The sequence below is a fragment of the Phymastichus coffea genome, unplaced genomic scaffold (genome assembly GCF_024137745.1).
Source record: "Phymastichus coffea isolate CEN01 unplaced genomic scaffold, Cenicafe_Pcof_1.1 PCOF00084, whole genome shotgun sequence".
Lineage (NCBI taxonomy): Eukaryota > Metazoa > Arthropoda > Insecta > Hymenoptera > Eulophidae > Phymastichus > Phymastichus coffea.
The window spans coordinates 1,144,374-1,166,678 of record NW_026706895.1 but is presented as its reverse complement, the minus strand read 5'-3'; the positions used below and the strand labels follow the sequence as shown (position 1 = coordinate 1,166,678).

The following is a 22,305-nucleotide window of genomic DNA, read 5'->3' as shown; positions in this document are numbered from 1 at the left end:
TGGGATAAGTAGGCGCGGACCGCACTTTTCCAAATTACTAACTTTAGTGAAATCGACTAGGGGGAGGGAAAAATGCACAACGCATTTCCTCGAAATCCAAGCTATAGAATTTTCCCAGAAAGAAGCATTTATAAATCTGCGGGAGTAAGTAGAGCAGCAATTTCGGAGTCATTTACAAATATATAAGTAAAGTAGAGCGCGAAAAGATAAACAAGACGGGGCCGTTGTGTTGCAGGCGCAGGAAAAGCTGCGTGCGCGACTTTTTGGCGGTGAATAAATCCGCGGTCATGCGCGCAGCATGGGAATGGCGATGCGCTGCTTGGGCTTCTGTAGCTTAATATTTGAATAGGCTCGCCCAACTTGGCTGCCTCGCGCGGCTTTCGCTTGATTCTGTCGACCGCGTTACACACTCGCGGATGTGTACTTGTGCCGTGAGATCCCGCGCTCTTCGTAACTTTGACGCTCGGAAGGAACTCCGCAGGGCAGAAAGAGAAGTTGGCCGAGGAGGAGATGGACGAAAAATAAAAAAGAAAACGACGCACTCTCTTTCGATGCCCGTGAAAATGCTCTCGAGCGGCGCGACGTCCAATGACAGCCGTCCGATAATTTGAAAGCCGCGCTTCGAAGACGATCGCCTTGGCCGCTCCCCTCGAACGGTGCTGCGGTTGCACAGCCAACCCCTCGCTCGCGCAGCGCGGGGTCAGGTTTTCAATTACCGCTTCGCTCGCGCAGCACTCGCTGGTCGTCGCATTCCCCACGCAGCAGCGCTGCGATATTCTCCGCGCTTCGTATAAGAAAGCGCGTACCTACATCACTCGTCCCCTTTGCACAACAGCCAACTTCGTTCCGATCTGCGCCTACGCATTAGCGCTCTCTTCTCCGCTCTCGTCTCCGCTCCGCTGTTGTGGAAGCTCTACCGGGTTAAATGCGAAATCTAAGGAGGCACATTAAGTGCTCGAGAGGTTTATCGATCGCTCTCCCGGCAGAAAATGCCTCTTATTATCCTTGTTCTTCGCGTAGGAGTAGCGGCCAAGAGACTCATTACGCTCGTTTCCTCGTTTATTGTGGTTTTTTTTTCTTTTTTTTTTTTCGGCGGAAATTCCGGTTTCCAGCTCCCTCCAAAGCTGCCGAACGAAAGTACAAAGAGAAGGATCGTCAAGCGTCAAGAGAATGGCTTATCACGCAGAGCCAGCTGGCGCGGCATTGTTTAAAATTAAAGGAAAATATAGCCTGACTTAAAAATCACCTTTCTTTTCTGGCAGGATTCCATCTGAGTGCAACGGTGACTGCGCTCATCGTGTCGAACAATGGTTTCCGCGAGTCTTTCAACGTCGCGGTGACGTTTGACCGGCGAAGGATCACCTCGTGCAACTGCACCTGCTCGTCCGCCGCCTACTGGTGCTCGCACGTAGTTGCAGTGTGTCTGCACAGGATACACATGGTATGACCTCATTTGCTCGCTCTCACTCGCTCAACTGACACACACACACACACACACACACACACACGTACTATTTTGAAAGACACCAATGGGCACCAAATGTTGCACTCGCTATCTACTTCCGAGACATGCTTTTTCCTGGTCCCTTCCTTCGCGAAGAATGCCACGGAATAATATCGAGTCAGGTGTCGTTAGAATAATCAAACGTGTACTCGCAGCCAACACAGGTATGCCTGAGAGCGCCTGTATCCGAGTCGTTGTCACGGCTACAACGGGAACAGTTACAAAAGTTCGCACAGTATTTGATCAGCGAACTGCCCCAGCAAATTCTGCCGACGGCGCAACGTTTGCTGGACGAATTGTTGTCGGCAACGCCGAGCGCCATCAATACCTACTGCGGTGCACCCGATCCCACCGCTGGCGCCTCGGCCAACGATCAGACGTCCTGGTATCTCGATGAAAAGACGTTGCACGACAACATCAAAAAAATACTCATCAAGTTTTGCGTGCCCGCGCCGATTGTTTTCAGGTATGCTGAGTATATTCGCTTCCTTCTCGGATCAGTTGACTTATTTCAGCTTACTTTCAGCGACGTGAATTACTTGAGCACGACAGCTCCACCCGCTGCTGCGGAATGGTCATCCCTTTTGCGACCATTGCGCGGTAGAGAACCGGAAGGCATGTGGAATTTGCTGAGCATCGTTCGAGAAATGTTCAAACGCACCGACCGTAACGCCATCCCGCTGTTGGAGATTATCACCGAGGAATGCATGGCCTGCGAGCAGATACTCGTGTGGTGGTTTAACACCAAGGTTGCTCTACTCAATGGCAATGGCTACGGAGGAGGCAAACACGGCAACATGAACAGCAACGCTCACGCCTCACAACACGCGTGCTCTTCGCTGTGCGACGAGATCGTCGTTCTCTGGCGACTGGCTGCTTTGAATCCGGGACTGTCGCCCTCGGAGCGAACGATGCTGCACAAACAGTTCACCGCCTGGCATATGAAGATCATCGACAAATTAACGAAAATTCGTGGATCGACGGCCTCGCAGAATTCGCACAATCGCAACAACTGCATCGGTCAGAAAGATTCACTAAAGTCGGACCTCGAGATGTTCATCGGTTTCAAGCCGGCGTTGGAGGCTTGCTACCTTGACTGGGAGGAATACACGCTGCCTGGCATCACGTACACCGCCAGTACCAACCCCATGTACCACTGTCCCTTCACATGCTTCAGGCATACGGGCGACTCGAAAACCGAGGTCAATCAGGTTAACTCAAGTTCGGCAGTGCTCAATTGCCAGCCGCCCACATCGCATCACCACAGTCGCAGGAACAACTGCTTGGGTTTGGTTGAGTTTAGCTACATGGACCGCAGAAGACTGAACCATCGGGATTTCCCGGGATTGTGCTCGCGTCCTAATGCCGGAGGCGGAGACGGCAATCGCAGCAGTGACAGCTCCGAAGGCTTTTGCGAGAACGATGGCGACATCGCTGATATTCCCGAAATACCTGTAGTTCTCGTAAGACGAGGTATGGGCCAAATGAATAACTGTTGCGATACCGACTCACAGGTAAGTGCTAATTTATCGACTAAACTGGTCAAGCTCCAGATTGGCGTGTCAAAGCTTCGAAATAAATTAATCACTGTTTTTGTCCGGCAGGAGGGTGGTGGTAGTGAATCATCATCGAACAGCAATGTTAGCTTAAAGAATGCTCAAGGCTCCGATGTATTGCACTCTAATGCATCCTCTGAGACACACAGCGACACAAGCGACAGCAGCATCCAGAAGTGTCCAAGCAACGTCAACTGCAACGCCAGATGTTCGAAAAGTCCGACCGCAGCCGAGTTGTTGGAAGCTGTAAATGCTGGCGCGGCTGTGGCTGCATCGGTCGTCGTTGTAGGTACACCTCCGGTTGCTGCCGCAGCTCCTGTTGTTGTAAATGACACAGCGACGTCTAAGAAACCGAGCGAACAAGAGTCTGACCAGGAGAAAGATCCATCCAGGAGGCCGTCCAAGGACGAGAGCTCATCGTCAAGTAGCGACAGTCCTTCCGGAGACGAGTATCATGTGTATTATTACGATGCCAAGTCAAACGTCAACGGTACCGTTAACAAGGATTCCCAACTCGATGTCAACGGTGCAGCAGCTGCTAACGTCAAAACTATCTTAGGTTCGTATTAATCAAGATTTTTCTTGTTATGTCTGAAATTTGCTTAAAGCATTTACAGTGTGTCATTGGTTGTACAGGTAATCTCAAGAAGACTGAAGACCCATGGGATGTTCTCTTTGCGCGTGCGGAGGGTCTCTATGCTCACGGGCATACACGTGAAGCCTGTATTCTTGGCGTTAAATTAGCTGAAGAACTGTTGGCAAACCCACCAGATCTCATGATTGAAGTGCCTCCAATGCCTGTGAAAGGCAAGAGGAAGAAGGTACTTTTACTTGACGATATTTTTTATATATAAATTTTATATATTATTAGTTATAAACAGCATTTATTTTTGCAGCAACAGGTGAATCCAGCGTCTCATCAACTCACGTGTTCTGCTTCGGCAACACTAGCGAAATGCGGTTTTCTTTGTACAGTTTTAGCCGAAAACCCAGAATATTATAATTTGGCATTTAGAGTGGGCCTCTTTGGATTAGAAATGGCTAGACCACCTGCGAGTACGAAACCACTGGAGGTATAAATTCTTAAATAAAAGTAAATATTTTTCATGTTATTTGAAATTTATGAACTTATCGTTTCAATTCTTTATTACAGGTGAAACTGGCCCATCAAGAGAGCGAACTTGTAACTTTGCTCAAGCGAATACCGTTGGGACTAGACGAACTAAACATGATCAGACAGCGAGCCAAAGCACTTAGAGATAATGTTTATCGTTCAAGAGGTGACGCTTTGCTGCCAATCATGCTAGCGAGCTTTATCTTTGATGCCCTGAACACACCGAGTAAGCCTAATTTTGATCAAATTCATACTGTTTGAATTATTTTTTTAAAAAGCTTTAGAAATAGATATATAAATTATGAGTATCAGTGATGTAATTATGTTAAACAAAAAAATGTTTTTCTAAAAAGTTGAAATACAATTCACAGGAACGAAAATGGCTCTAGACATAGACGAGAACTTAGGTTTTGATGCTGCTGTAGCTGCTCTTGGGTTAAAAGCAAATGTTAGCGAAGCTGATCATCCATTGTTGTGCGAAGGAACACGTCGTCAAAGGTATTTTTTAGTTAAATTGTTTATAAAATACGTACAATTTGTATTTTAAACTAAATGGCGACTATTTGTTTTGCAGAGGAGAATTGGCTATAACATTGTTGGTCCATTATAAAGATGAATCCATAAAAGTCGCTAGAATAATGGATAAACTGCTCGACCGAGATGTACATCAGCTCATCAAAACGCCCATATTAAGTAGTTACTACAGTGCAAATCCACCTACGAGAAGCCAGGTAAAAAATTCTATCTTGTAACGAACTATCTCGGAAATTCCCAACTTAAAATGTTTGAGATAATACAAACGGTTTTGTATTTTTAGCTATTGAGTTTTCGTCGAGAGAGAGCTTGTTCATCACCGCTGACAGGTGATGCATCTGGCTCAAGTGAAGGCCTCGTTGGAAGTAATAGCAGGCCACACAGTAGCACCAGTGCCGAGTTAGAAGCTGGCATGAGCGCATTGTCCGTTGCACCCACTCCTGGACAGCAAACAGTACCAACGAGAACAAAGGAAGGTGGCTCATCCAGACCGCATAGGTACAAATGCAAGAGGTCATCGATTGCCAAGCCATCCATACCAAACCAGCCGTCCGAAGCTGGAGCACACTTCATGTGCGAGCTTGCAAAAACAGTGCTTACAAAAGCTGGTGGCAATAGCTCTACATCTCTATTTACTCAAGCTTCAACAAGCCAAAACCATCATGGTCCTCATCGAGCTCTACACATGTGTGCTTTTCAACTTGGCTTGTACGCTCTGGGTCTTCACAACTGCGTCAGTTCCAACTGGCTTAGTCGAACATATTCTAGCCATGTAAGCTGGATTACAGGACAAGCTATGGAGATCGGAGCTCCGGCTATTTGGTTCCTCATCGACAGTTGGGAGGGACATCTCACACCACCTGAAGCAGTCAGTATCGCTGACAAAAGCTCTCGGGGTAGTGATCCTAATATGGTCAGAGCTGCCGCGGAATTAGCATTGTCTTGCTTGCCACATGCTCACGCGCTTAACCCTAATGAGATTCAGCGCGCGATCCTGCAGTGTAAGGAACAAAGCGATGTTATGCTCGAAAAAGCTTGTTGGACGGTCGAAAATACGGCCAAAGGAGGAGGTGTTTATCCAGAGGTTCTATTCCAAGTTGCGAAGTACTGGTACGAACTCTATCTTCGGGTAAGTGTCGCAAATTTCCCAAACAATTTTCATATATATTATCAAGAGCTTCGCTATTGACGTTGGAATGTTACTTGTAGCACACACCTGGCGCGGATCAACAAGACGAAATACCCCACGAGCAATTGCCGTTGGATGCCAACGGTTCATTGATAGTCGATCCTAGTCCTCCAATGGACCTGGCAACTGGCCAGTTATTACCAGGACAAGCGCAAGCAGTGGTCGTGACGAGTGCTCAACCACCGCCACAACCTTATGCTCATCCAGCTATAACCACTCTTGCTCCGCTAGGTAAATCTCTTTTTTTAATAAAAAACTTATCAATCTGTCATCTTATCAAACGTAAACTAACCGTCACATGCCAAAGTTAATCGTGTTCCAGATGTCGGCATGCAATACACTGTGCCCTACAGTTTTGTGCATCCACATCAACAATTTCCTCATCAACCGTTCGGTGGTCCAATGCAGCCTCATCGCGTAGCATTACCACCTCAGCCACCGAACATGCAGATGTATCATCCATATCCACCACATCCCGGACACCCGGTACAGCATCCACAGATGCCTCAGCATCCACAGATGCCCCAGCATCCGCAGATATCTCAGCATCCTCAGATGCCCCAGCACCCGCAAATGCCCCAACATCCGCAGATGCCTCAGCATCCGCAGCACCCGCAGCATCCGCAGCTGCCTCATCATCCTCCTCCAGGACAACCAACTCAAGTCTCGCAGTTCTATGCTCCACAGCCAAACGTCACAACTATCAACGTACACCCGCCACCTGGAACTCAGCATATGTTCACTATGCAGCAACCTATGCCTGTTAACGTAAGTGCTATAATTCTTTTTTTACTGTGTGCTGATTTTTGATAAATTGTTGGCATCAGCAAAATCTTGTGAAAATTTAATTAATCATAATTAATTATAAAAGTATTCACAAGAAAAGTTTATGCTGGAAACTGCAACGTACACTAATATTCAATTATGCTTGTAATTTTTTTTCTATCACGTTATCAGCATAAACTTGTCTTGTATATAATCGTATTTTTATATTTAAGAATTTGCATGACCTCTATGTTTATGTTTTTTAAGAACTCTATACTAATTTTTGATGATTTTTTTATTTTTAAGTTACTTGAATATTGGAGAAGCAATACCGGTGTAACTTTTGATCAGGTATGGTGCTACAGTAAAACAACTGAGTTCTCTAAATTATTTCTGTTTCTATTATTTGTTAAAGTTAATATTGACAATTTTCGTTATTGGTGTCATGCAAATTCGTAATTTTCATTACGTGTTATTGACTGTAATCCCAAATTATATCACCAATAATTTGATATTGATTGTTTTCATGTGCACTTTCTCAAGATTATCTATTGTACAACTTTGATCCATGTAAATACGTATTTTGATAAATTACTTATAAAAAATGTTACGTAAAATTATAGGTGCAACCCGGTATGTCAGGGCCTATGCCAGGTCAAAGTGGATTACCTGGTCCAGCTTTGATGCCACCTCAGCCAATGATGTCGAGCGTTCGAACGCAACCACAGGTACGCTATTAATTTAAAATTGAAAAAGTAATGGCGTTTATTATAAAATTATTCAATGGTTATTTATGAAATTTCAACAGGTGCACAGGCAAAATCAGTCGTATACACAGCAGCAGTTGAATGCTTTAGGAGCAGCCTATCGGGTTGGCATGTTGGCCCTCGAGACGTTGGCACGTCGTGTACACGATGACCGGCCACAGGCTAAGTACGCACGCAATCCACCCTATGGCGAGGATGTCAAATGGTTACTGCGTGTGTCCAAGCGCCTGGGTACTCAATGCTTGCATCAGCTGTGTGTCACCGTAGTCAACAGTATCGTCAGTCCATTCGTGCTGCACGATGTCGCACTCGAAGCGGCCTACTACCTCTCTAGAAACAATTCTGCGCTCGTTTTGCAGCATCTCCGATCTGCTTTTTTGGCTCCGCTTGTTCACAAATGTCAGCAAATGTAAGTTTGGTCACACAACTTACGATAAAAATAATTATATCTTAATACAACAGCGAATAAGAGCTTTTGTTTTGATTATAGGTACATTCAATGTATGCACCAGAAATTGTATCATCTTATGCAGCCCGACTATGAAGAATTTGCTAGCATCGTCCGTGCCGCAAGAGCAGCTTTTCACATTACTCCGGAAGGTCACACGCAATTCAAAGAATGGCTACAATCTATACGAAGGTAACGCGAAAGATTGATTATGTCACTTTCATCAATATTAATTGTATTTCACGTAAATACTTTACTGTTTTGTTTAAAATTAAACTGCGTACAATCTATTTTTAATTTAAATTCAGGTCTCAATCATGTAACAAAGATCTTTGGATACATATAAATGCAGCACTTCAGCAGAATAGCAAATGACACAAAGCGGAGCCATGGCTAACGCATCGACCGCAGCAACACTCATTCGAAGATTCTCATCTTGGGGCAACGACGTCTACGACATCGACAATCGCAGGTAATAATTCGGCCTCAAATTCCACGGAAGAATTGCCAACGGCAATGGAAGTTACAAGCGCAGACGTTGTCGATGAATTGGCAAATTCACTCATTGACGCAAGAATACGTCAACTCGATTTGGATATGCGTGGCTACTACCGACGTCGCGAAGACTGGTATCATCGACGTCACACTTTTGGATTTGCAGAGCAACATCTGCCATTAAACAATCATCTGGGACACAATAATCGTAGTCCATCGCTAGAGTGAGCGTGTAAATCTGATTGATGGAGCGTTTTATTGTTCAATATTCTTTTTTCTCTTTTCGTTTAGAATAATTTTATTTATCTTAATACGCTCTCATTTCATCGAAAACAAAATTAACGTAAGTAGCGGACCTTGAATATCGAAGATGTTTTAAAGACTGTAATAACCGATTCTCTGTGTTCTTTTTTTATTTTTTACGAGATTTTTTTTTACATAAAGAAATTCAACTGCGTATAGTTTAAGACGTGTTGACATGAAATGTGTTTCATTTTTTTCGTTGTAACGATCATACGTCGAGAAGCGTATTTCGAATGAGAATCAATTTTAAAGAAGAATGAATGAAATTTCAACAGTTGTTATCATAATCATAAATGGAACATTTATACGTCGTAAGGCAAATTTTTTCTATGAAAATAGATAGGACTGACGAATACCCATTAATTAATTTGCATGGTATTATTTTTTTTATTAACGAAAGATATCTTTCAATAATCTTTCAATACTCTTTAAATAGTAGAATGGAATTTGATATTGTGTTATATATAGTTTTTCGACTATATTATCCAGAGTGATAATTTGACATTATTTAGTGAAATTCTGCTGTGCGTAGTTTATAATATTATCTTCGTTCATGGTCCGCTTGATATCGAGCGTTTAGTTGATCTACAAATCTGCGATTATTTAAAAATCTATAAGTTAAGAAATGTAATGAAATAAGCAATGGTGTGCATATTACACATACGAAAAATCGAAGTGATCATTTAAACATCATTCACATCATTCATCGTTGTAAAAAAATCGAATACAAAATCTAATTGACATGCAATAATCAATTAATGAACAAAAAAATTGAAAAATCGAAAATTGATTTGTATGTTACGCACTTGAACGTAATATAATGGTTCCATCGAACACATCAATTTCATGTTTTAGTTAGACGGAAGTATTGTAGCCACAATTAGATAGAAAATTTTATTTTGAATTCTAGATAGGGCGAATTCTTGCATCTTGTTTCGCTTGATAAACAAGTGGCAAAAAATTTTGAATATTGATATAATATCTATTTATATACACGAGGGAAGATACCGATTTCTTCTCGATCACCGTATAAAAATGACATTTACTTAAACCCCAGATAAAAACTCGTTTCTTTTTAGTATTTAGATAATTTTCAGTTTTACGTTGAAGTAATCTTTTTTTCAAAACTTCATCTTTTATCTTCACTTTTTTCCTCTACTTTCATTCTCTACTATAAACGACTCTACGTATCAACGTATTAATGCATATAGTACGATAGATAGACAAAAATATATATATATATACACATGAAAAAAATATATATTATATATAAATATACGTATATAACGATATTCATCATAAACAGTCGTAGTATGTTTTCATTTAGTCGTAATCGACAATGCATTGAGTTAAACAATCTTTGTAATTTTTTAATTGAAATTATTTAAAATATCAATAAAGGAATGATAAATTACATATCATCGGTTTCGAGCCACCTATCCAAATCATAAATCAACGTTTCTGTAGTCTGTTATTTAAAACAACTTTTTTTTTAACAAATAAAATTGAAACAGAATTAACATTGACTTTATTATTCGTATATCACAAATAAACATTTCATTAGATCATAAAAAATTATATTAGAAGCTGATTTTTTTAACTGTCATTTTTTCCGTCATGTGAGGTGGCTAAGCAATAGTACCAAATAAAAAAAATCATTCACTTTGTATAACTACATTAAGTCTTTTTACTTGTATGAAATTGTATCAATTTTAATTTGAGGAAAGACGTCAGAAAATGATTCTTTCTTTGAATAAAATTCTTTCGAGAGATGGAACAAATAAAATATCGAAAAAAAACGAAAGATCTTTGCGTCCTAGTGATCAAGTTTTCAGCTAGCTTATAGAAAAAGCGTTTAGTAATAAAATGACAGTATTTGTAAATGAAAAAAAAAATCGTTTCCCCACTACCATGTTATCTTTATCGTTGAAAAATCTCATGGTTTTACTTTGTTACTCAAACACATTTTTCTTATTAAAAACAATATAACAAAAAAAAATGCACTAACAGTCTTATATGGAAAAAGAGAAAAAATTAAAAAAAAAAGGACGAACACACACATTTATTTATCGTCATATCCTCACTTTGATCGAAAATACCGAAAAATACATCGCGTGAAGCGATCTTATGGAAAAAACGATAATCTAAATATGATTGTTATTGTTTTCTTAATAGTAATGAAACACTGAACAGTGCCTCGTCAAAATCTGTGTGAACACTTATATTCGAAGTCGAGAATGCTCAATGTAAACTGCAACATTGTCCGCTCTCTGTAACTCGTATATTATTCGCTAGTGTTAAATCTATCATATAAGAAAGATAAAAAGAAAAAGAACCTTTGTAAAACTCTGAGAGCTAAAATACTTGTATAGATGATACTGCGATGCATATTAAAACGATAAGGAACGTAAAAACACTCAACCGGGGCCTTCCTTTTTTTTTTGAAAAAACCGCCCGTTTTGTAAGAGGTGACAAGATTACGGAAGATCAGATGCCCCTGAACGCAGATTACTAGCGTTACACACGTGCATTTTGGGGCAACAGTTTGACGAAATCGACGTGATCGATGCCGGCAATATAGAAGTTGAAAATGAATTTCGTGCTTCTGGGTAGTATTTTCATGTTCCTAATTTTTTAATAAAAAAATCAGGATAACGAAAAGGGTAGCAGACTAATGTTATTGCTCAATATAATTCTATTTTCAGGATAATTTTAATTGAACAAGTTATAACCCGGGCTTTTTGAATCGTTGCCGTGAGCAACATTGTAAACGATTGGAAAAAGACAAGTCTATTACGCCGCGTTGTTTCCAGGTGCCAATAAGTAGGAATTAATTCGGTATGTTTAGATGATCCGCTTAATTAGAAAGCTAATGTCCATATTGTAGACTCATCGCCATGTCTTTTTCAATGAAAAGCTTAGAGAGCAATAGGACTCGATAGTAATAGTAGAAAAAGAGTAGTATGCCGAAAAATTTTATGGAAATTAAAATTACATAAATTATGTACTTTCGTCATATTATTTTTATCGACATATTATTTACTAAATTGCGTACTTATTTTATAATTCTCATGTACCAGTATTCACAACCAGATTCATCAACTAGTGTTGATATTCATCCGTGCAAATAAATAGAAAATACAGCGAATGCTATTCCATTGTCAGCAAAGTGCCGTAAAATAAACCGTCAATATTGTAAGCGTGAAAAAGTGCTGTCGAACTTTACCATAGTTGAAAAAAGGGTTTATTATTATGTCACTGCGTCGATTTCACAAGGAGAAATTTCGTTTTTTTGCGTCGCAAACAATACTATATCTAGAGTAGAAATTCAGCATTATTGTCTTATCATAGTAGATCTTTTTATCTATAACAATTAAGAAAAAAAAGTATTTTGTCGTCATCGAGCGTGTCTTTAGAATATCATAAATTAAGCCTAAATATGGTAGTGTTAATAGAATAGATAGCTGCATTGTTGAAGCGCAATAATATCTTCACTTCCGGTGACTTTTTCACCAGAAATTTCATTCGTGTATTGAAATTAATGTATTAACGTAAATACTGACCGAGCTTTGATAACTTCTGTGACATTTGCGACACTGGTTTTTTTGAAACTATTCAACGGATCAAATGAAAATTTAGATATTAATGATTGCGCTTCAATAATAATCTATATGAGTGTACTATTTTTAGCAACTTTATAATGAAAGCATCGATTAGGATCATTGTCTATCGCAAAAAAGAATACTAAGAAAAATCTGTTTTGGCGAAACTTTCAAGATATTGCAAAACGATTAGCTGAGCTCTCTTAGTCGAGAGCCGTTGAACGAAGAAAAGGAAAATGCTGACGTAAATTATATTTAATACCTTTGAATAGAAAATATATGTGGCTATGCTCTTACATTTCTTTTTTTCTTTGTAATTTAAGTAAGAAAATATCAAAAGACAATTTACCTGTTCAAATCTTTTTGGAGCCCGCAGTTAGCATATAATGTACGGTATCAAATTACAGTGTGCGAAAAAAATGAAAAAATTGATGGTGGAAAAGAGAAGTCGAAGCAAAAAGAGATCTATTTTTACACTTGGTCTATAAAAAAATTGAAATACTTCAAAAAAGATACTTTAAAATGCGAAAAAATGAGAAAAAAAAAGAAAGCTGAACGATAGTTGAAATTTAGACAAATTCATCTGTAGTTTCATACTCTAGTCTCTAGTCAGGAAAATTATGTATCTAGAAATGCGAGAATTATTATTGTGTGATGTGAGATAGTAAAAGACTTTGCCTTCGCGTCGAATGCATAATTTTTATACGAAATTTCAAGTGGTAAGTGCTTATGTGGTACATCGATGATTGAGGATATCTCGGACAAGTGAAAAACTAGACAAACCAAGTCACGTTACGAGAGCTGATTGGATTAAATGACTTTTATTGTGTTTTCTATCAGATCGCGACGTCTTTTACTAGTTTGATCTCAATTGTTTAACTGTATCTGATACTTTACTGCAAATTGTTATGCAGCGAATCGGCCGTATTCGTTTGAATGCCCTTCATAACAAAAATTTATCGGCAATTGTTTCTCAACTTTAACCGTCATATTGTTTCACAGATTTTTCTTGCGTACTCCGATTGGTGATTGCACAATTTCATTAGAAAATATCAAGTAGGTATTATTAACTGCGAATTGAACGAATGGCCGATCACGTCAAATATTAAAGTCAGATGAATGTATCTTCGATATTGTATAAGACTTCGACGCGACGGTTTCTGCGCAGATGCTATTATAACTCTGCGTTTATATATTCAAATGTAGGCAGTAAGGCAATCTTTTTATTTTATTCTTTTTTTCTTTTTTTATTCAAAGAAAAAGAGTTTACAGAAGAAAGTTGAATATTTTTTTATCAAAAAAACATTATTAAAATTTGAAAATGTCGAATTCACGACTCATAATCTCATTGTCTTTAAAATTTATTAAACTATTACTGTCTGACATCACTTTTTGATTCTACACATTCAGCGTTTGACATCCTAACTCGTAATAGAATTTATATTTCTCAGAGAATGAATCGATTTAACGTATTTAAAGAGCTCAAACCACTCAGAATTTTGATTCAGTATAGTAAGTCGAGTTAACGACGATATTCCATTTATAATACATGTATTTTCATGTGACGTATTTATTTCGATAAAACTGCCTTAAATATACTATTATAAAGATTATTTAGAAATTTTGATGAATATATAAATATCTAGGATATGAACATCACTCCATATTGATATGTTCTTATACGCAGAATTGTTTTGATAATTGAATGTTGTCAAAAGTAATCGAAGCAAAAAAGTAGAATAACAGCTTTATCTCGTCATCCAAATTTCAGTTTTCTAAACACACATATGCGTGTATCCAACGTATCTTCAATTTTTGTGCAATTATTTTTACGCGAATCAAGGTGAATAATGTTTATACACGTAAGAAAAGAGCGTTCAACAACTAATTTTGTACTCATCAGTCTCACAATCTTTATCAGAAAATAATACGAGATATGCTAGCATTTACAATTTTACAAACGATTTTTTGTTCTAAAGATATTCTTTTCGAAAAACACCCAAATTTTCATTAATATTTTGGCTTATATTTGTATATAAGGTGAGATGGCTTACTAATTTATATTAAAAATATTTGTAGTATTAAGATGGAAAATATATAATACTTAAGAATAATCACTAATTATGAAACGAGTATTGACATTAAGATTTAAAAAAGTCGTCCGTTTGAAAAGATCTCATTGCGAGCGAGATTTGGTAAAAGCAAATATACTTTATACACACACACACACACACATATATATAGTATTTATGGAGGACAGTGCGATATTTCTCCAACCGTGCGATGTATATTGATTTCCTGGCATGCGTTAATCAATCGAAAAGACATATATTTCCCTAACGATCATAACAGTTTCACCATTGAATGTGTTATTGAATCTAATTCAGTACTCTTTGAATGGTTTCCAATGTGATATGTAAGTGTTGGATTTGTTAGACACTCTCTTGAGTTAACTTAGCAGAATTGCAAAGCAAGTTTATAGTTTTAGAGATCAGCGCAACTCTACAATTAGTAACGACTCATTATCCGATATATCTGTAAATATATAAAATCAATAACTGTATATTGATGGTTACAAGCGAAAGTCATTAAGCTGCATTATGATATTTTTCTCAGTCAGCCAGAGATATAGACAAATATACATCGCTAGAAATCGATATAGAAAAGACAAGAGAAAAGTAGTAATAGACAAATCTAGTTATTCGCGGAAGCCGAATAGGAATCAGGAAGAATCGGTGACTACATGGGAGACGATCGCACAGTGCTCTGCGACGACCGCGCGAGTTAATATACATAATTATAGATGTGGATTTAAGATTATAATTGTATCATAAGGAAACGTCGGAAAACGAAAGATGTGTCGGTGATGACACTGAACAAACAGAAATACAGAAGCCAAGTCGATATTCGCCAGCAGCGCGTGCGAGCACGTCGCGCGAGCGAGGTGTAGCTTATGAGAACTCGTAGAGGCGAGCTGAGAGTGGAACAATTCAGCGGGCGAGCAGCTACGGCGATGTGCGAGTGCGCTTGTGCTCTTTGCATATAAATATATACATATACAAGTACAGAAAAAAAAAAAACGTAAATTGATGTTTGCTATGTGTTTTTCTCCTCCAACTTTCCGTTGCCGACGAGGCGCGTGCGAGCGCCAATCATGTTTCTCTCTTACACGACGGCAGTTTCGTGGGGATTAAAAGAAGGGCGCGACGTGAAAGAGAGCGTATGAGTGAGTCGGCAGTCAGATGAGCGCCAGATGCCTAGATGTTATTGCTATGACGTATGGCCGAAACTGTCACTTTATCTCAGTAGAGAACAGTTCTGTTAATGCGATTATCATTATGACTATGCCATGGTATAATCTCATCAATATTGTGGAATGGATCTATTTATGAATCCGTCGATCGTTGATGTAATCAAACGTGTTCTGAGTGAATTTTAATAGAACACTTTAAATCGATTTACCGTCTTATTATTACTCCCAGTATCCGCATTTTTGTATATTCAATTTTTCATTTTCACAACGTTTATGTAATTTTATTTACTGCCGTGAGTCATAATTTTTTTCGTTTGTTTGTTGAAAAAACTACAGCTAAAGATTTATTCGCAGATAGAAAATACGCGGAATTACGAATAAAAAAAGTGTCGCAGTCGGTAGGACTCGAACCTACGCTCCCAGAGGGAATCTGATTTCTAGTCAGACGCCTTAACCACTCGGCCACGACTGCTGCCTTTACCGACCTTGCTGACACAGCGCTACACTTCGTTCAAACTGTTCGCTCGTACTGTCGGTAATGCAGAAATCTATTTTATACTGTATTCCATCGTTTCGCCAAACTTTTACTTATAAATTCCGCAACCTGATCGACGGACCATATTTAATACTACATATATGTGGTTGATTTTTAATGACTACAAGTACTCAGCAGCACCCGTAGTTGTAGATCTTACAAACTGCAAGCTTTTTTATTTTACAAGTGGAACAAATATTAATTCTCGCATTCTCATCGGTCGAACTGATTCATGTAAATCCGTGTAAATTCCGTTAACCAACAAAAATACAAAAGTGTAAAAATGCCAAATATGGGGTGTCGAAGGGAAATTGAAGTAGCCGACTGGATGGTAATTAATTAAAGAAAACAGCAAAATGGACAATAAAACGAGATATATTCGTGATAATTGCAAGCCCGAAAATAATTGGCACGCGATGAAAAGCACGAAAAAGTTGGCATTGTTCAATTACGCGTAATAGCTATAGTCGCCCGTACGAAACAAATAAAGCGTCGGCTGAATTTCCACTCCAAATAATGAGAGTTAGCCGCCGTCGGTGCCCAACGAGGGAGAGAGCCAAAGAGACGAGACGAGCAAAAAGTTGAAAGGACGTTGGCTCAACTGGCCGGGAATATTCCATTAGTTGAAGGGGCACTTAAAGCACCCTCTGAATTATGCAAGGTAGAAGAGTTCGTGGCATCGAATCTGCATACGTCTGCGCGCGTCGATCGCCACTAATAACCGTTCGCCGTGGAATTTCGGAGTCTCGATTGGAAATGCTCCCCTTCGGATGGTCTGCGGCGCCAGCGAAGGGGACGGCAGCGCGAAGATAAGTGGACCGATTAGAGGCCTCGCTGTCGCGGCGACGTCATCGTCGCGGCGCCAAAAGTTTGAAGCCCCGAGTGGAAACGTTATATTACTTGTGCGTGCGCCGCCAGGAAAGAGATTACACCGCGGACGATTGTCCGCGCTAACAATTGGATTACTCGGGCAACGAGCGCGTGACGTCTCTTCTTTGTCGCTGGTCAATTCTAGTGTCGCCCAGTGTACGCACGAAGACAACTTCGCTCATGTTGATCCCGCGTCGGATGTTCTTATCCTACGTATTCCCGATAGTGGCTTGATCGGAATGTAAATAGATTTTGCACGAAAATCCGATGTTAGCGCAAGATAGTCGCGAGCCTTTGGCAAACGTTCTGTTTTTGAGCAATGACGCGCGATGCGACTACGTGTGTGCAAGCGCAGTACATAGTATTCGTTTCTTTTTTTCTCTGACATAACTGCGACGCAGTTAACAATTATTACATAAACCAATTTGTCGCCTCGTCGCTGGTATCGCAGATCAGAGCCAACGAGCTCGAAATCAAAAGGCAGCGAAGCTACCGGTTAGCAATTTGACACACAAGGGCAAACGTTACCCAACAATAGACAATAGCTATATACTCGCGTGTTGTCTTGGCGTGCGCCGAACGCATGATTAACATAAAACCGAGAGGGCTCCACCTTGTTCCTTGTTTCTGCCATTCCGTTTCATCATGGGACATACGTTGGGCTAATTCGTCGGCGATATTTCGGTTGTCAGTCAAATGTAGCATCATTCGCGAGTGAGTTTCAGCTAGAGAATCGAGAAATTGCGTTTAGAAGGCGAGTATATAGACTGCGAACGCGTTTATGCCAGAAATGTGTGAAAAAAAAACAAATGAATGAAATGATACAGAAAAAGATGTGTTATTAGTGATTGTACGAATAAAAGGTAGCACAGATTGATCGATCGTAATGATGGTTATGATACTAATCACGAGCGCGAGTGCAACACGTGCAGCGGTCACACGGGGGTCAAATGTGTTGTGTGATGCGGAAAATTTCACTTGTCACGATATGTGCATACAAACGAGACGGCGATATCTATAAACGCGTGACGCATCCTCATCGGCGACGAACACTGATGAATGCGCCTAGGATCTGAGCGTCTCTGTGGAAGAGTTGTGGTCATACATCTTTCACTGATGGAAATTTCTGAGCATTTGGCTACTATGCCAAGGTGCTTGTATTACATGAAGTTGATTTTTTATTTGCAGCTCAGTCGGCTTTCAAATTTTTAATTATTAGGCTCGCGAGATTAGGCTATTTCTGTCCATCTGATCGGCAGAAATAAAATTTTATAACATTACGATTTGCTTAGCGAACGTTAGAAAAATGTCATTCTACAATTCCGTTCGTTCGTTTTCGGCACATTTCATTTTATTGTTCCTGCAACATAGTTTTTAATCAAATCAATCGTGTACATTACAAGTCGTAAACTAAATTTATGATGTTGAAAGAGTACGGGAAATTCCACTTGCATTTTAATCGTTGCATATGCATGGAGACTGTAATAATCGCGTTAAACAAATTATTTAATGACAATCTAATCTTAGCCTGATGAATAATGGCAATCTTGATACTTTTCCTTGAATGGGTTAATGTAGCGTAATATAAATGTAAAAAAGACGTATCGTAAAAATAGCAAATGTTTTTCAAACACTGCGAACTGAATTTAAAACCAATTACTGAAAATTAATTGTTCTCTCACCATTTTTCGTAATCCTCTTTTTATGTACTTACCGATTCAAAGGTCAATATCGGAGAAACTATGCAAAGGAATTTGCACACATTTTTGAAGAAATATTTTTAACCCGATTCTCGATTTTCATCGACAAATAACACCAAAATGATTTATTTTAAGGTCGATTCCTGACTAAATAAAGCTTGCGTGCGACTCAAATACAACGAAATAAGTAATATTTTATCGTAAAAGTGTCAAGCAGTACCACTTATTTCATACAAACGGCACTGTGAATTATAAAATACAATGTATTACCATGTGTACTCAAAAATGTAAAGAAAAGTCAATAAGATAATGTTTGATGTCAGTAAGCTGATGTTTGATTTTACGAGAGACATGCGCCAACTGAAATAGAAAAGCGATAAATTATCCTGACAAAGGATGAAAGACGTTTGCCGTACAATTTGTACCAATTTTCAAGTTGATGCAATCGCGCGATGTTTGCAATCTGATGTGCTTGCCAGCGAGGCGCCCGCCGATTCTCTCTCTTTGCTCCAGAGATTCGCGCGAAATCGGCTGAGCACCACAATCGGACGTCGTTGTAATCGCGATCCAAACATAATAAAATGCCTTATCACTCCGCGTGGCACGCGAGTTCGGCAAAAAAAAATATCCAATGCGAGGTTTATGCCTCTATGTACTCTCATTGTGCGTCATTAAATGTATTTTTATTTCCTAGCTTGAGTTGTATTTTCATTGCTTATGATCGCCGTCACGCCTTTATAAATGTTTTAATTTTTTGACATTATCAGAAATTAAGTTCATGACATCTAATAACTAAAGGTTCTCTTTGAAATGGTTTAATTTATGGGTATTGAATTGTAGATACTTGATAAATATGATTTTTATTAAATTGGATATTTTCCTATTCAGCTTGATTAGTTGAATTTACTGTATTTAAGTTGGTGAATGTAAGAAAAAATAAATTTTTTGTTGTTGAAACATTGTTTATGGTTTCATCGGCAATTGATTTCGTTTCGTCTTTTTTACTATCATTTAAGCTCAACCAATATACATAATCTTTGCATTTCAACATTTCATTTGAAATGTCTTGTTCTATAGTTGGATTTGATAAAAATGATCTCACATGAATAATAAAATCACTCATTACACAAGACATTGATACGTATGTTTTCTATTTTTCAAGCATGCTAACTTACTGATGATCAGTAAATAGTGTAAACTTTTTCATTAGAGTAATATATCGTGATATAAATTCAATGCGTGAGAAAGGTATATGTGAGTAAATTTGATTAGGCATTATCAGAAAATGAATAATATGAATAGCTTATACAAGATTCACTCGGCTGATTCCATGCGATAAAAAAAATTTCCATACTGCGTTCATATAGCAAATAGCGGTGTCCTGATGTCAATCAAGGAAACGAAATAAACTTCAAACATTGCCGATCCCATTGCGAGGAAAACACCTGGTAGATGTGTTATCTGTTAAATTTTACGAAGATTGTGCATGCGCGAGTGTTAGTTATCTCAGTGGTCACGAGAAGGAGGCTCGCATTGATCACACCTCGGTCACGTTTTCCCGTGACGGACGAACGCCGGCCCAGGTCAAAGTTTAAGCCGATTGTTAATGGTCACACGCTTCTCGCTGTTCACCTCGAATAATGATCTTAATTTTTATACGACCCGAAAAATTTTCAATTTTTTTGATGGGATAAGCACATTAAGCGGAAGATGGGTTATTAATATGCCGATCAATTGCAAGACGGGAGCATTTTTTTAACGGCTTTCCTCGTGACGCATGCGGTGGTTGATTGATCAATGGATTAAATTCGCGGAGCCACTTGATGATATATTAACTGTGACACGCCTGCTGAATAACCTAATAATTGTGGTTTTTCTTATCGTTATACAGCAAAACATGTTTTCGCATATCATGATAATTTTGTAACTTATTTCTAACAGTTTTTTTTTTTCATTGACTTGTGTTTGAAACAACTCTTACATGAATGTTGGTTCTGAGGAAAGGTCACATGAATATTAAAAATCCGTTTGTGTCTATTTCGAAAACTGACTTTTCTATGTATAATCAATTAGATGATTGTTGCAAACCTACATTGCACAGCATAATTATCGATTATTTTACATTTTCGATCCGTTGAACTACAAAAATAACTTTGAACTTCTACAGTACTGATCGCTAATTTCGCTCGTATTTTTTATTCATCGTACAGCTGCAAGAGCAATATTTTTCTCAACAGTCATTAACGCTGTTAAAAACGGAGAAACACAAGATATCTGAGATAGACCTAGCAATTACATAAAGCAAGTTGGCAAGCATAAAAGTAGACGACGGTTTCGTACTTTCGCGGCACGTGCTGCACCGTGTGAAACGGAGCTATTCGCTCAAGCGGCCGACACGTGCGCTGCATTCGTCTGTACGCGCGCAGGTGTAAGAAAAATGCCGTCGTTTCGCATCGATTTTCCGTCTCCTTTTTTTGTTCCGCGCGTTTTCATTTCGCAATCGGCACTCGCGCGACCCAAGTTTGAAATAATCGTAGCCTCGAATCTCATCGGTGCATCGGAAGACAATAATAACCAACTGTCGCACTGGAGCCGTGGAAAACATTGATTGGAAGATTCTGGTATAATTATTATTGAAAAATACAGATATGCATTGACGTTATCGTTTAATCATCTAATGAACTTTCGACTCGACTTTACGATTAATGTCCGCGACAATTATTATATGATTTTGAGATAAACATGCAGTGAATGCACAATGTTTTCAGTCTCGAGTTCACCTCAGACCGATAGATCAGAAATGAACGTTTGCATGTGTAATCCTTATACAGCATTGCGAGTGATAAATTATAGCCCATAAATACGCGTATAATAACAACGTGGTACAGGTAGTACGACTGGTGCAGTGGTCAGACATGGACAATTTAAGCTGCTAGATATATCGATGAATTTGTGATACTCGAGGAGTCTTATACTTTCATTCATCCTCGGAATCCAGTATGAGCAGTGCTTATTAGCAGCGGCTTTCACCATTCGGCTATTGTCCGCATTCTCGAGAAATGATGCCTATTCAAAGTCGCTTTCACAAATTTTCCACGCCAAGAAAATCGTAAATTAAATTTTACAAATGTTCCTCCAGCAGCTGCGGATATGAACTACCAACTGTGTTGCACTAATTGTGCTGTCCGATTTCCACTTTTTTTCCATTCTACCTTAACGAGTCTACGCTGGTCTGAAACGAACGTCGAGCTAATTTGTTTTCGTGCAAAGCCAATTTCGAAGACAAAGCAATTCCATCAAGATAGAAGAAAAATCTTGTAAAGTCAAGCCCAAGAGTCGGACGCGATTTAGATGCTCGCTTATTCGAACATCTTCGTAACTAAAAAAAAAAGTCGTTTAGATCGAGCTCACTACAAACGGCGCGGCGCCGGTCGAAGAGATGGCATCCTAAGCAAACAGCCTCTTTCCCAAATGAGCCAGTCGTAGGAGAAGAGCGGAAAGACCGAGAAGAAGAAGTAGAAAAAAAAGAGCGCTGATTGGCCGGCCGAGCAGTGGCAAATCGAGGGAGAAGCGAGAGCGAGCGAGAAGAAAAGAAGGCAGCGCGGGGGTAGGGGAACAGTTCGCATACGGTCGGCCGGTCCGTCGACGTTGTGCGCGCGCGCGAGTCGTC

The 22,305-nt window shown here is 39.4% G+C and overlaps 1 protein-coding gene and 1 non-coding gene across 3 annotated transcripts; one reads left to right on the top strand and one right to left on the bottom strand.

Moving 5' to 3' along the window:
• Positions 1–1,306: 1,306 nt before the first annotated feature.
• Positions 1,307–15,734, top strand: LOC131668885 (zinc finger SWIM domain-containing protein 8 homolog). Of its 2 annotated transcripts, none has more exons than XM_058943358.1 (17): positions 1,307–1,441; positions 1,660–1,970; positions 2,031–3,018; positions 3,109–3,619; positions 3,697–3,881; positions 3,963–4,133; positions 4,214–4,400; positions 4,546–4,672; positions 4,749–4,905; positions 4,992–5,837; positions 5,918–6,128; positions 6,205–6,665; positions 6,969–7,013; positions 7,286–7,390; positions 7,471–7,838; positions 7,920–8,069; positions 8,186–15,734. In XM_058943358.1, exons 1-17 carry the CDS (start codon positions 1,439–1,441, stop codon positions 8,250–8,252), a joined length of 4,893 nt encoding a protein of 1,630 aa, XP_058799341.1. In that variant the 5' UTR covers positions 1,307–1,438; the 3' UTR covers positions 8,253–15,734. The 2 variants fall into 2 exon arrangements, with proteins under 2 accessions (XP_058799341.1, XP_058799340.1); XM_058943357.1 differs by having other exon boundaries at positions 3,957–4,133.
• Positions 15,735–15,920: 186 nt separating this feature from the next.
• Trnas-aga (transfer RNA serine (anticodon AGA)) lies at positions 15,921–16,002 on the bottom strand. Its single transcript has one exon. It is a non-coding gene; the product is annotated as a tRNA-Ser (tRNA).
• Between the last annotated feature and the right edge of the window lie 6,303 nt (positions 16,003–22,305).